Here is a 16,388-nt window from a genome sequence, read left to right as displayed (position 1 = left end):
CAAACATGAATGCAAATATTTACCTTCTAACAATTTGTGTTTTTCGCGACTTTAAAATGAAAATAACAATAAATCATCGATTTAATATCATTTTCATTACCAATGCAAATATGTTTAACGCTTGCTTGAGAGTGCTTTTTCGGATTCTAGATAATCAATTTTCCGTTTATCTATACAATGGGAAAAATTAATTATGAGAATGATATAACATCTACACGACTATTCTGCGTTTTTAAAAATTTAAAGTTGTATACCAAAACATCCTAAACTTTCATTATCAAGTGATGTTATCGATCAGTAATTAGTTTGTGTTATTTTAGTTTTTTTAAAACTATCTTCAATTAAATTTTCCTCCTTTTTTTCTTTGTTTATCTATCATTATCTTATTATGTCACTATTTTATGAAAATAGGATACGTGGCGTTTACAAAATGTTTGCCACTGACGAAGACAAATATTTTGAAACGACATTCATCACAAACTCGTACAATCATCCATAATGTTTCATAATTTGTAATTTCATAAGATTCAGAAATCCCTTTAAATTGATTTTACAATCCTGTTCACTTCTATAATTTTATACGCTGCAATGAAGAGCAACGGTAACAGTAGCTATATACTTCATTAATCAGAATTTCGATCTCTTTCTTCATAGGTAAATGACACTATAGATGTAAAAAGATCGATGGTGATCATTAATAGAGTTAAAAAAAAAACAAGATTTTAGTAGCAACAATAAACATATAAAGTACATTGACTCATTTTCAGTATATTCAAGCACTATTGTTTTATACAATATTTTATAGCTATGCTTTATCTTCTTTTTCATGGTTTTATCGCATAACATTTCTAAGTTTCCTATATATGTTTCTGCCTCCTACAATAATGTGATCTCTCCGTAATATCTTTTTTCAATTTTGAGAGGAGAATAGTCATTAACGGAAAATAGTCATTAACGCCAATTCTACAATAATGTGATCTCTCCGTAATATCCTTTTTTAATTTTGAGAGGAAAATAGTCATTAACGCCAATTCAATGACGTTTGATAGTGTTTTTTTGTAGATGAGGGACGAATAATTCAAGAGGGAGAGTTGTTGATATATGCCATTGTGGTTTGAAAATTTCCACCTTTCGGGAAAGTCTTGAAGGAAAATTGTTCATGTGTAAACACAGCGGTAAAAAATAAAATAATTCTTCACTTTAAATATTTGTGTTCCTTACAACTGCAAAAACATATCAATTAGAAATGAAGTGGAAAAACAGATATCATGCAAAATACAAATTGAAATCTCAATAAAACCTCGAAGACGTCCAATAATCAAATGATTACATCCAAGTTTTATAGTAGTTCTGCGAGAGACGTATATGCAATGTACGTCTAAATAGATAGATGAAAAATGTATAAATAAATAAATAAAACTGTAGATAAATAAAGAAATGAATAAATGAGTAAGGATGATAAAATAGTTTTGGGAATGTTAATGTCTTCTCCAAAGGTTATCAATATTGAATATTTTGCACGAAAGAGCAAAATACAGTTAATGAGAGAGTTAGTATACGATGAGATTGAAACTTACCAAAATTGTGCTGATGATACTAAAAATCAAAACGAAAATACTCAATCTAAGATCTGTATGCATTATGTTACACTGCCGCTTGTTCAGTAATGTTAAAGACTAAATCGCTGTATTCCATCTATTTTATACCAAGACGATTTCATGTAAATTTTTCAAGTCAATCGTTGCTTCATTTAGATTGGTTCCAATAGGAAATCAAAAACTGTAACTGAAAAGAGAAGGCGGTATTTAATTTTCATAACTTAATTAAAATACTTATTTCATTTTTACGTAACAAATTCAACATATAAGATCGTGTTTTACGATATATGTTAAAATAAACTATTCTTATAAAAACTATCAATTCATCTTATCGATTTAATGAAATTTAAAAGTTTCGAGTTATTTTGTCAAATATTTGATATTTGCATTTGTGAATAGATGTATCTCTTCTATAGTTGATTTTTCACGATCTTTTAATATTTTGTTTTCTAAATCAAATATGAAATATTGAATTATGTTCACTTTATTGTAATATTTAAGTAGACTAACTGTATACCACCATCTTGAATTATACAATAGCAGTAATCAATTGGTCTATGTCTTTGACTTTTCTTCAAATATTGAGACAGATTTTAAATTTACTTGTAATTACTGTTTATTTATATGAGAAAAATAGGTGATTCATTGCGTTACCCAAAATGTTGGAATCAAAACTACATATTTATATTTCAGATTTGTTTTTTAATTTTTGCCTTTTAAGGGGATATAACCCTTATGGTACAGTTTTTATACTTGTTTGATAGTGAAATTTTTATTTTTAATTATAGCAAGGAAACGAGTTCGGCTTCCTAAAGCTTATTTAAAAACCTATACATTTCATTTTTTTTAATCCACTTTGTGTAGACGTAGTATGCAACGTTCCTGAAATTTTAGTTTTTCACTTGATTTTTTTGTCTGTTGATATATAATATGACATTTTTATGTATTCAGTTACTTAAAAGACGTGCATAATGATATACCACAGATATACGAATTGTTCTCTAAGAAATGAGATATCCATAAATTTGTATGCAAAACGGGAGTAGTTTGGCTATATTTACGTTATATTTATACTTGAAAACAAGCTCTTGTTCACAAAAATCTTGTAAAAAATATAATTGTGAATGGTATAAACTACTGCAAAATTAACTTTAAAATGCTGTAAAACTGTTACTTATAACGTTTACCAAATTTTCTGACAAGTTTAAAACCCCTTATTATTATGCAACAGAAACTGGATTTTAATTTGTATTGGATTGGCGGTTGTCAATTTTTTTCAAGTGGACGCAGTTCATACTGTATATTTTTATTTCTTTAAGTAAACAGCCTCATACAAAAGTTATAAAACAATTATTTCATATACATCAGTTTTAATAAAATATATGTTATAATACAAATAATGTTATAAGGTCATTTGGAATCTTTAATATTAATATTAAATGTGCCATGATCGAATTGGTACGTGCTATTCGTGAACGTTTTCTGATTTTACATAAAACAGTCAGTTTTTAAGTTTTTGTAATAGCCTTTCACTGCATGGTTCCACTTGTCATTTTTTTTTTTTTTTTGCAGTCATATTTATTGTCTATGAATTAATTTAAACCAGAAATAATTGCTAAATGTACTCAGTCATTTACTCTGATATTATATTAAAAAAAAAGAAGAAATATGCATGTGTAATGAATGATCACAAACTAAATTATCAGAACAGATTTTAATTAATAAAAAAACACGATTTTTTTTCTCTTCATAAAGTACTAGAATAGTATATAAACAGGCTCTTAATTCATATCTCATCAAACCTGCATATACGCGTTCTCATAAATAAGGATGAAATTGGATACAATAACACAACAAAAAAAACAACAACAAGAAAATATTCAAAGGTATATATTTATCTTACCTTCTAAACATTTCTAAGAATATGATTGGTTAAAAGCGTCAGCGTGGAGATAGTGTATATTTCATATTAGGTAAGTAGGGAGACGGGGCTTATTTCATACACGGTTAGTAGTGGCGTTACGTCCCTTTATATTCCATATAAGGTTAGAAGGTAGGCATGTCATATTTCATACACGGTTAGTAGTGGTGTTACGTCTCTTTATAAAATCAACACGGTACTGAGAAAAAATCTTAAAGGTTTCAATATACGAAGCAATTGATGATGAAGATAGAAATAAATTCATAAAGCACATTTAAACCTAACAAGTTGTTATTGTTGGCGTCTGCTTTTGTAGGAACTATGGAAGAAGCTAGCTTCTTAATGCTAACAGTATCGAAGACTTGCTCATTTTGAGAGATCACTAGTCTAAATTTCACATGTTAAGATAGTCGGTAAGATAAATTCGTTACATAGTGTGCTAGTGACGTAATATGGTATATATGGGGTGCGTAAATTCCATATGGGGATTCGAGCTTCGCTCTTACCCCCATATATACCGTATTAGGTCACTAGCACACTATGTAACTAATAATACATTCTTCGTCAACAGACAGGTTTGAGAACAATACTTTAAGCCAAAATTTAACCCAAGTCTAAAAAGGTGGTTATCATATTATAATCATTATCATTATTATCATTATAATTATTTTTTTATTAGTAGTATTTCTTATTTAATTTAACACACTATGCTACAATAACATTCCCCAAAAACCAACTTACGCATGTATCAACATAATATGTTATAAGATACATTAATTTCCGATATTTCAATAATAGATACATGTATTTCAATTTGCAATAAAATGATATATTGTAATTCAAAAGAATCCGTTATATGAAAATTAAACATTGATCTTCAATTTATAAATCGTTTTGTTTGTTCGTTTTCAATCTCAAAATTATAAATAATGTTAACTGTGTTTGAATATAACATTAGTCTTTATCTTTACACATTGATTCAATTGATAACAAATAGTAAGTATGTCCATATTGAAAAAAAAAACAGATGAAAGATATCAATGGACATTCATTAGTCTAAATAAAACCTGACAACAACATGGCTTTAATAGAAAGTGACCAATAGATAATCAATCAAAAACACAACACGACATAGGAAAACTGAAGACTGAGCAACACGAACCACACAAAAACCTAAGGTGATCTCAGGTACGCCAGAAAGATAAGCAGATTGTCGTCCTAGTGTTGCACCCGTGTGTTGCAAATTAAAGTACACAATCGGTAATAAGTCTAATTCGGTAGGTGTCATCCAGGTCAAAGGTGTCTGGATTGTAGATACGATAATTGAAACATAGTTTCTGTCATATGTGAAACGGATAATCCATAGGGTCAATACATTCATGATGGCGTCCGTAAAATGAACGATGGGATGATTTGAATTTCACCACTTGAAACTCCGGGTTAATGACTTCCTTTTGAGCAGCAATCGACTTTCAAAGAAATCTTTATAGGCAATAGAAGCGTTTGAATATCATAACAACTGGGAGATATAAGGACTCTTGCATTCTAACAATTCACTCAATGTTTGACAATTTCAGATAAAAAAGGCACCATGTGTGTTAGACAAAAAGGATATAAAACATTGCAAAGCATATTGATCAGTACAATAGACAACTAACAAACTATGAGAAAATATATGTACAAACAACATAGAAAAACACTTCCACTGTACATAATCTGACTTTTCAAAGGCACATCATATTCTGGAGCAAAACAGATATACAAGCAACGGAGAATAACACATCTACCTCAGATAACTAAACGTAAACGTAATAAAGGCATAAAGCTAAGCCAGGTGGACCAATACAGATGCACAAACAGCAAAGAACAAAACATCCACCTCAGATAATTTGACGAAGTAAAGGCACAGCATATGCACATTTTACCTTCACAGTTGTCCATTAACACGTATATATGTCGTAAAAGTAAAAGAAATTCACAATACCAATTAGTCGAAATCACACTGGCAAACATTAATTGCCAAAAAACTGAAAACGACGATGAGACAAACAATAGTACACAAAACACAATATAACAGAAAACTAATAACTGAGCAACATATTCCAGATCAAAACATGAGGAGATCTCTTGTTGTCCAGAATGTGAGCAGATCATGCCTCAGAAAAGGACCTGTCCTGTTGCTCAAATACATAATAAAACATAAAGGTATTGCTACCATACCTTACCTAGGCAATGAAAGACGAATCATAATCTTATACTGTAGTTCAACAACAGAAAACCCAGATACAACACTCCTTGCAGGCATTATAAGGTCACTTCATAATATTTAAATGAAATCGGTAGTAATCTTACACAAATATGAAAGTAATTATCATTATACCTTTACATTTTAGTATCTGTTATTCAATAAAAAATGTATAATAAAAAAATTGTGACCTTTTAGAAGACATGTCATTAGACTATTTAGAATAAAAAGAATTATTAAAAATTCAAATTTGATGAATGGAATATCGCTTTCTTACATTTAAAAAAACGGCAATTCAGTGATAAACCTTTTATTTCAATGTTCTAAAGCAATTTTTCCATAATGGAATACAATAATATTACACCATTTTGTTAAATTAAGCAATGTTTGCCATAATGATTTTTTATTTGAGATTATATCTTATTGAATAAATATCTGTTTATTTGATGTGACGCAGCAATATCATTTTTGAAGGTTAATATCGTGTCAAAAATGATTTTGTAGGTTAGTTTTTTAAATATTAATTAAAAATTTTGAAAATATGCGTACTTTGTCTTTAGTTTTCAATAAACGTACAAAAAATGTGCATTGTTAAAAAATTGAGTCTATTAAATTGAAACCTTTGATTTTATTATTTAATTTCAATTTTCGAGCGGAATCAAAAGAAAAAAAGCAATCGATATGATGAATGGCCGAAACTAATATGAATTAGACGTTGCAATCTAGCCTTATTGTGATATCGTTAATTTTACGTCGTGAGACTGAATTAAGATGTATATGTAAAACAAAGGTTAACGTCGATGTGTAGATCAATGATAAACGCAGATGTTCATAAAATCAAAGGTTGACGTAGTTGTTCATGTTCATCAATGGTTAACGTAGATGTATATGTAGATAAATGGTAAACGTTAATATACATGCAGATAAATGGTAAACATAGATGTTCATGAATTCAAAGGTTGACGTAGTTGTTTATCAATGATTAACGTAGATGTACATGCAGATAAATGATAAACGTAAATACATTGTATACATACAGATAAATGGTAAACGTAGATGTTCATGAAAACAAAGGATGACGTAGTTGTTCATGTATTTCAATGGTTGACGTAGATGTACATGTAGAGCAATGGTAAACATAGATATACATGAAGATAAATGTTAAATGCAATTCCACATGTAAAAATAGAATACACACAGAATTATACATACTTTAATTATTTCTATGTGTTATGATTTTGATAGCCTCCAAGATAAAACTATACTACACTCCAAACGCAATATTACAATCGTGGTATAAAAATCGTAAGAGACTTTGAATGCTTATTCATTTATAAAGCCATTCGAGACTAAACATTGAATACAAAAGTAATCGGTAAAGCAATAAACATTAAGATTGAGATATCCTCAAAGATAGCTAGAATAACATGTACATTTTGCAATTCAATAAAAATGCACTATTTTGCAACACCAGCTTGAAGTAATGTTTCGTTATATTAAAAGCATAAAAAAAATTAATTTACCATGAATTTAATAATGTAGACATCCACTATAGTAAAACATGTAGTATTGAATGCAATTTCCCTTTTCACTTGCTTTTGTTCGTTATACACTAATTCATATTAAAAAAATCATGATCAATCAGAGGAAAACAAATCATTCGGTTTACAGTCATGCAAATCACAATACAAAGTTTATAGTTATATTTTTAAACATTGGATATATGTTGTTAAAATCATAATTTAAAAGAAAAACAATTTTTAGTTCATGATAATTAACAGTGGATTTAATCATGCTGAATTAATTCATTATCCTTCACCACTATAGATCATGATATGGTCAGCTGACCTTTTTATATATGTAAATTTTAGTACTGACAAGCATAGACCTCCTCTGTTCAAGACAATTTAAGTAAATTAACTTTTAGTCATTAGCTGTACTGTATTCACGACCTCTTCGTCGACTTTCCGCTGTATATAATCCACCAGTTGTTAATAATCCGAAAAAATTGTTTAACGTCACTAATAAGTACTTTACTCCACGTCTAATGGAATACAACATTTCAATCCTGGTATTTATGATGAGTTTATTTTATATCTTTCCCGTCGATATATTTGAAAAAAAATCGCATGTCAATTAACAATTTTATAAATATCGCACATGCATTATTTTCGTTATCAACGGTGTGATGTGGCCTAATATTTACCCTGATTCTTAGACTTTTGCTGTGTGTGTTCATGAAAAAGGGATATGGATCTCGCCTGGTATTGTCATAAAAGAACAAGATCTCTTAGCAGATAATTGAAAGGAAAAACAACTTTTGGCAACCTACATTTAAACAGAAACTGTCTAAATATCATAAATAAAACAGATTCCATATCCGTATATTATATCTCGCGCAGTTAGATGTTTCCCCTCTTCTCACTACAAACCATAAAAATCTGAAATGGCCTATATCTGTACTCGACTGTACTGATTTTACTCGACCAGTCTGAACCATACTCGACTGTACTGAATCGTACTTGACCCTTATCTTTGCCGTTTTAAATAGTCTGAACTCTTACTCGACCAGTCTGAAACAGTCTTAACCCATTCTTGATCTGTACTCGACCTATATTTCCAGTCTAAACCATACTTAACCAAGGGTCTGAACAAAACTCGACCAGTCTGAACCATACTAGACCAAATAACCTCTACTTTTTTAACTGTTAAAATAAATTTCTTTTTAACTGACATATATAACAACAGCCAACAAAATTTATAAATTGTTTAACCTTAAATAAGAAATATATCTATTATTAAATTTGGGATAAAAAAAATATACTAGGCTTGTTAATGGTGAAAATAGTCTAGTTAGCATAAAATACTTCAGAAATATTCATGAAATTTGGATAATATGGAAAATATTAGTCACAATTCATTGTTTAGATTATTTGATCAGCTTGTTTTATTTGTATTTTAAAATTGATATATTATTATGTAAGTGTTGATTAATATTATGTTGAAGTTATATATTATGATTGATTATTGTGAAATTTTAATTTCAATACTATATTGAATACATTTTTAATATCAAGTTGTTGTTCAAATTTCATTTTTATTAAACATATTTCCTAAATTGATAAAATTCAGTTGATAGATACAAAGAATAGGTCTAGGTTGGTTAAGACTTGGTCGAGTATGGTTCAGACTAGGTCAAGTATGGTTCAGACTAAGTCGAGTACGGTTTAGACTAGGTCGAGTATGTTCAGACTAGGTCGAGCATGGTTCAGACTCGTATAAAATGGTTAAGAACTGGTCAAGTACAAATTCAGACTGTTAAGTATGGTTCAGACTACAGTCGAGTATTATCAAGTAAATTTCAGACCAATTCAGACTGATCGAGTAAAAATCAGTACAGTCTAGTACAGATATAGGCCATTTCAGACTTTTACTGGTTTGTAGTGTCTACAACAAACAGCATCAACCATTCTTCGTAAATCTCTATCTTAATGAATGTCATACCTTTCTAATCAAATCTTTACTGTAATGATCAATTTTAAGTCAATAGCCGAACATTCGTACGATTCGGTATTAAATAGTAAAATGTAAAAATCATTTCCTTAACTCCCTCAGGAAAAATTGACTCTAGTTTGGTTGCTGATAAAATGTTAAGGTCTTTTTCGTCAAATAGATATCTTGATTATGCTTTACATGATTAAAAAAACTTATTGTAAAATACATTAATATTAGTGTATTAAACCAGGAAAATAATCTTATTATTATGAATTATAAGAATGCTTATGAACAAGTGGTTGTTGCTGAATGGCTCTTCTTTTATAAAAACTAGAAAGGAAAAATTGTGTCTATCTTTATTTGCAAATTTGATTACTTTATAAAACAATTTTTAAATAAATGACTATCTAATTTCTGTTTCGTCGATACGCCCCATATCTCTCATACATACACAATATGTTCGACGCATTATTTCAAGGCCAATCAATCGCCTGTTATATGATTGTTTATAGTATGTTTACCTATAAATTAAAGAACGTACATATAAATACGATCATATTTTGTATCTTTCAGTTAATTTCTCTGGCGTGCAACGTTGCGTTCTTCGAGAATGATTTTCATTCACCTTCACCATGTATACGAAACATAAGTCAAACATCTTATGTGGGCAGCAGAATTTTGAAAAACATATCATTATATTTTTTGGCGTGATCTTTAATGATTATGTACCATTATATGTAAATCCAGTACTAATAGACTGACATCTTAAGATATGCAGGTCGGAAAAAGAAAAGAACACAACCTGATATTTCATAGGTATAAGCAAGCAATGTAAATTGACAAAAATGATATGTTAGGTATCTGTAATATAATTTTATGAAACGCCAACCCTGAAACACGATGACGTTTAAAAAACGAAAAAAAAAGACCACAAAATAGAGAGAGGCATGTCATTTTTAAAGTCATTCAATGATACCTTCTTCGATCATTAGAACTTCCCTAGCGTAGATACATATAATATAGAGTATAAGGAATTTCCTAACGGGCCGTAGATATAAACGGTGGAAGATGAGTACCTCCATAGCAGTGGCGAAGATATACAAGATGGAATATGAAGAATTCACTAACAGTAGTTTATATATATTATGAGTTACATGGTGTGTTAGTGACCGAATACGATATATATATATGAGGTCAGTAAATTCCATATGGGGTGAGAGCGAATTATGTCACTAGCACACCGTGTAACGAATTTATCTTACCGACCATTTTCACATGTGGTATTTTGAATTGCGGCCTATCAAAGTGATCAAGTCTTCAATACTTAGTATTAGGATTTTACTTTCATTTGTCTATACAGAAAACAAATGCCAACAATAGCAATCGTTCATTACATTTATTTTAATTACTTCGTCTGTTGAATCCTTCCAGATTTTTTTTAAAGAAAAGTAGCCCCGTTATGCCAACAATAACAACTTGTTAGCTTTAATTATGTTTTATGAACTCATTTCAACCTTTCATCATCAATTTCTTCGTCTGTTGAATCCTTTCGGATTTTCCCTGAACACCGTTTTTATGAAGGGTTGTGGCATCATTTTTGTTTTGAAAGGGATGAAACTCCTTACTAACCCCATATGGTAACTAACCATGTATGGTTGCTAACCCTATATTTTTTAGGACACCTTATATCAAATATACATAGTCACCACGTGTAGTCCATTAACCAATCATATCTCTATAAATCTATAGGTAAGATAAAAGATAAGATATAGTGAATTCCTTAGTAATCATGAGTTGGTTGACCGGTTTCACAGATGACGACGACTGCAGCCTATCGACTTATCACCTATCAACACGACAAATGTTATATAATTATAGACCAGAACCCGTTTACCTATGGATTTGGTGGAGTTCGTGTTGCTCAGTCTTTGATTTTCTATATTGTCCCTCTCTTATTTTTTGCTATGGCTCTCTTAATATAAAACGAAAAAAAATATGTTTCTCGTTTCTCGTTTTTTTATATAGATAAGACCGTTGGTTTTACTGTTTGAATGGTTGTACACTAGTCATTTATGGGGCCGTTTATAACATGCTGTTCAGTGTGTGCCAAGGCTCCGTGTTTGACCTAGTATAATGGTTTACTTTCGCAATTTGTGACTTAGAGAGTTGTCTCATTGGCACTCATGTACCATATCTTCTTACATAAATGGTATAAGAAACAAACGACCACCACTGAATTACAGGTTCCTGATTTGGGACAGGCAAATACATAATGTGGTGCGGTTAAACTAGTTTGAAGCAAGCAAACCCTTCCCTAACCTTGGACAGTGGTGTAATAGTACAACATAAGCGCTTAGCTTATCAGATCGATACTAAGCATAAGCACATCAGTTGTTATGAGACATTTTCTGTAGAATGGTTAGAGAATGATATATTATTTAAACTTATATGATTGCCTATTGATTTGTATAGTACTTTTTCGAAATTCCTTCATTTTGTTATTTCCAGTATAATGCGTTCTGACAAACGAAATTATGTAACTTTATAGATATAAAAAGCACATTAAAATTTATTAGAACTGCAATTTAGATAGGAGAGAAAATTTTCAAATGAAATCCTTTTCATAAATATGGTTTTGCTTTCGTTCGTTTTCCTCGTAGGAGTCAAATTTGTGGACTCCAACAGTAAAATGTACTTTGACAAAAAGGTAAATCGTTGAATTAATTATTGCACACATTTCTATTTATCAGATTCTTCTGACATAAAAACAAAATGCTTAAATATAAAATTTACGTTAGAAATCCTTTAATCAAAATAATCATTTTGGGACATGCTTCATTATTTTCAAAGAAAATATTTTGAACACATTTACAGATACTATTCATTATTAAAATTATCTCTTTTGCAAAGTAGAACAAATTAAAAATTTTAATGAACATCACATGTGTGATTTTTACAATTTTCAAAAGTATCGTTTAAAAAGAATGAATTTCAGAGTGAACATTTACAAAAAATGTTTAGGAGTTGAAATAGCGATAGATTAATATATATCAATGCATTTCTTATTTCTCATTGAGTATATCATAACAACATCGAGTCTTACAGGGAAAGAAATATGTTAACATATCCTATAGGTTGTAATTCTGTAAATATTGACAATGCAATTTCCCATAGGAACTCCTTTTACGGCTAAAACTGTACAACTTTTACTATGAAGTTTTGAAAAAAATCTTATCCTAGAATTGAAAGTTCATATGCACCACAATTTTTTCTATGAATATTCAAGTTCTCCCCAAAAGAGACGTGTTTTGAGAAACAGCTGTATTTACAAAGTGCAACCTATACAAACATTTATTCAAATAGAAAACTCTCCAAAATCTGTTTTCTCACATTAATACTCATTTATCAGAATTATAGCCTTAAAGAAATAACTGCATATATTCTAACTTTTTCTTAACTGTGCATTTTATACCCCTCCCCTGTTTCAATTTTTTAAAGAATTTGAAAACAAGACTTTAATTATTGCCAGCTTACCCTATTTGCATATTTTCTGATAAAAAATGCCTAGAATCTGTTTCAAACTGTTTTGATAACATATTGAAAGCATATCAGAATACTATAAATGTAATGTTTAGCAGTCAATCATTACAACATTCAAGATAATATAAAGTATCCAATCTAGCCTCTGTATCAAGTCCACATCTTACTGTATGCCTATTTGTCAATTAAAGTACACATTTTCTGCCTCAAATGGTCAATTTAGAATTCTTGTCACAACAGTATCATCTGTAACCATATATCTGACACAATTTAGCTAATATATATACTAGAAGTGTTCAAACAAAGCCATATTTGCAATAGTTGTATGTATGCAGATACCAGTCTGAGATATAAATTCACTGAAAATGTTATAGAGATGACTCCTAACATCTGATTTTTGCATAACTTCCAAGCATAGTTATTGTTTTCTGTATCAAGAACTTTAAAATCATAAAATCATAGCATTTACAACTTAAATTATCTGTTTTATGACCCGGGGGGGGGGGGGGCAATTTTCTCTGTTGTTTGCGACTGGGGCCTCAAATTTCCTAAATCATTCTGCTGTTGCTAGCAATTTGGAATATTTAGTACATATTCAGGATAGAACATACTATTGTAAGTTTTGCTGAGATAATTTTGTTTTTCTAGCTTGTATTTATTATGCCGTGAGAAAAAAAAGCAGATTTAGGTGTTGCGGCTTACTTTTGGGTTATCGAAAGGACACGAACACCCCATAAATAATATTCAGGCAGGATCTATGAGTTTCAATGACTGCGAAGAGTAAATATAAGCACTTTTTAACAATTTAACTTACAAATATGCAAATATTATGAATTATTTTTGTATCCAGGACTTTAAGTGAACTATGCATACTGTAAACTGTTAATTTATGCTGAGTCATCATATTTAAGGGCCAGGATTCTATCAATCTTCATTAAATATTTATAAAACTTCATATTTGAGTTAATTTCTTTAAAATCTGTGAAATAAAGCAAATTTGGTTAAATTCTGAATGTTCCCCTTTTTCACCCTATACATGCTATATAGGTTGCAATTCTGTAAATATTAACAATGCAATTTCCCATAGGAACTCCTTTTACGGCTAAAACTGTACAACTTTTACTATGAAGTTTTGAAAAAATCTTATCTAGAATTGAAAGTTCATATGCACCACATTTTTTTCCAAAGGTCAAAATAGAGGGCTGTGCGGCATATTTTCAAAGTTTATATGCCCTGAACTTCTCAGAGTTGAAACTAACATTAATTTTCTTTACTACCCCTACCTCGAATGAAAGGTTACCACAGATTTCAATGTAAACAATATGCACATGTCAATTTACTGGTAACATTTCCAAGTTATGTCTCTGTGAGATGGAACACAGAGAGCATAACTGGGAACCAGTATGAAAACAAAATTAATTTTCTATAAATATTCAAGTTCTCCCCAAAAGAGACGTGTTTTGAGAAACAGCTGTGTTTACAAAGTACAACCTATAGTTTTCAATCGTGCAGGATACTAGTGTTGTGAAGTATATTCAACACCAACATATTATAAAGCAGTTTTATATACAGATAACAAACATATACTGTTGCACACTCGCACTGTAAACTACAAACACAAGACACGGCACAAAACTTAAAAGCGTGTAACACGAAATGTCTTTAGAGTTTAAAGTTGACACTCCAATTGTCCTTATTTCATATGCAAAATAAAGAGAAGGACGAACCCTAATAAGTCTTTGTATGAATTTATAATCATACATTATTCTAATGCAATTTGGATGTAAGAATTTTTTTATTGGCTAAAAGTTGCCGTCAAATCCACAGTTGACCAGGCGTAACTAAGGAGGGACCCGCCATTTTGAATTGGTTGAATCAACAAATGTTCGATTACTACTATATAATCGAAAATAAAACAACACCTACCTCTAATTCGCCGTTTTAATGTAATTTTATCCGAATTTGAAGCGTACAGGTAACGTAATAACGTCCAGTTTGTAAGTTTTCATTTGTATTACGTCACGTTTAACCATGACGTCTTTGTGCCAAAAGCATTCATGAAGTTTCGCGGATTTTTTTATATTTGTCAAATTTTTCAAGTTTTATCGTATTTTTTCTTTTTGTAATGCATCACAATCGGAATAACAGTACGGTATTTGAAGAGTTGCCACCGTCAATTCTGATTTGACAGTCGCAAATCTCCGTTTTACTGTCTCTGCTACGCGTCGCCAGTAAATCTGCATTTGCGACCGTCAAATCTACAATTGACGGTGGCAACTCTTCAACTACAGTACTGTTATTCCTTAACTAGACACGTCGTTTACTTTGCAAATTACAAAAGACAATTATATAAAATATTTGGCAGTTGTTTTAATATCGTCGAGCGTTTTTTTTTTTTTTAAAGTTGTAAGGATCCTCCTATTTTAGTTTTCCCTTAGAGTTTGGTAATATTTATGTATGTTGTAATGTTTCATTTCTAAAATCAACATATGCATCTTTCTCATAATAAGTTAAAACATTTTAAAGATCTATAAGATACAAATATTTAATTTATATAATAGGGCAAATTATTTTCGATAAATTAAGAAACACAATTTGGGCAAATTTGTTTAATATACTTATGTCTTTAGGTTGTCGTCTCATCAATGTTAATTCGCTATTAGGACAACCCTATAATTTTCTTAAAATGCGTGTGCCATTAAACCATTACGATTTGCTACAAATATGTATATAACTTATTTAATCATATAAACTTACCCTCATTTAGTATGAATACAAACACGTAAACACTCATTCTCCGTTTGCATTCTTAATTGTACTTGTATCAAATGTCAAACGTTTAGTTCACAATATATCACGTTTTATAGAATGTAACTTCCTCTCTCATTGTGGTGAAATAATATACTGTTTCACTTCAATTCTCGCATCTAATTTCAGTCTAGATGGGGGAAAAACAAAAGTTGTGGGATGTTTGTAAGTGCATTTGACAATAACAACAGAACTAAACAAAAGCGTCATTTTGATAATCTAAGAAAGTGAGGCTTGTGTAACGTGTCTGACTTAAATTTGAATCTTTTCGTATCCGTTTTCACGGAATCTGGGATGCGGCATTGTTAATTTATAATAAGTTAACCCAAAACCTAATATATTTCTTTTAACAAACAGACCAAACGTGGAAACTTTGATTCTAAACTACAAAGAAACAGCATAATTATACGTAATTTTCTTTGTATTCGAAAGTCTAAAATATAACTTCAATTTATCCTTAATGATTTAATAAACATTTAGATTCCAACGCCTTTGGTCAAACTTTAAAGCTTCATAAAACAAGAAAACGAGAACATATAGTATTAAACAAACCAAATCTCCAAAACACTGAAGTCACCAGACATTTGCAAGCAACCTATTCCAGGGACAGCGATCCAAATCAGAGCTACATATAAGTTTACGAACGGTTTTTGTGTCATGCTAGTTTTAATTCAGCATTTTTTTTAATCTGTTTTTAACACGTTAACAACCTAATCAAAAAAAAACACGTTATCAATTGCAGCATATTCTAGTGAAAGCCAGCGTGGTACTATGGTAAATT

At 30.2% G+C, this 16,388-nt stretch overlaps 1 protein-coding gene across 3 annotated transcripts in view; it reads right to left on the bottom strand.

The window, feature by feature from the left end:
- The window catches only part of LOC143067124 (A disintegrin and metalloproteinase with thrombospondin motifs 16-like), a 70,597-nt gene extending 54,923 nt beyond the window's left edge, over positions 1 to 15,674 (bottom strand). For all 3 annotated transcript variants that reach the window (XM_076240177.1, XM_076240178.1, XM_076240176.1), the window contains exons 1-2: positions 15,557 to 15,674; positions 1,578 to 1,785 (exon numbers count right to left, since the gene is read on the bottom strand). In XM_076240177.1, coding sequence (XP_076096292.1) covers positions 1,578 to 1,640 — 63 coding nt within the window. In that variant the 5' untranslated portion in view covers positions 1,641 to 1,785; positions 15,557 to 15,674. The remainder of the gene's footprint in view (positions 1 to 1,577; positions 1,786 to 15,556) is intronic.
- Between the last annotated feature and the right edge of the window lie 714 nt (positions 15,675 to 16,388).

The sequence above is a fragment of the Mytilus galloprovincialis genome, chromosome 3 (genome assembly GCF_965363235.1).
Source record: "Mytilus galloprovincialis chromosome 3, xbMytGall1.hap1.1, whole genome shotgun sequence".
NCBI lineage: Eukaryota > Metazoa > Mollusca > Bivalvia > Mytilida > Mytilidae > Mytilus > Mytilus galloprovincialis.
The sequence above is the reverse complement of the archived record's forward strand: the minus strand, read 5'-3'. Positions and strand labels throughout refer to the sequence as shown.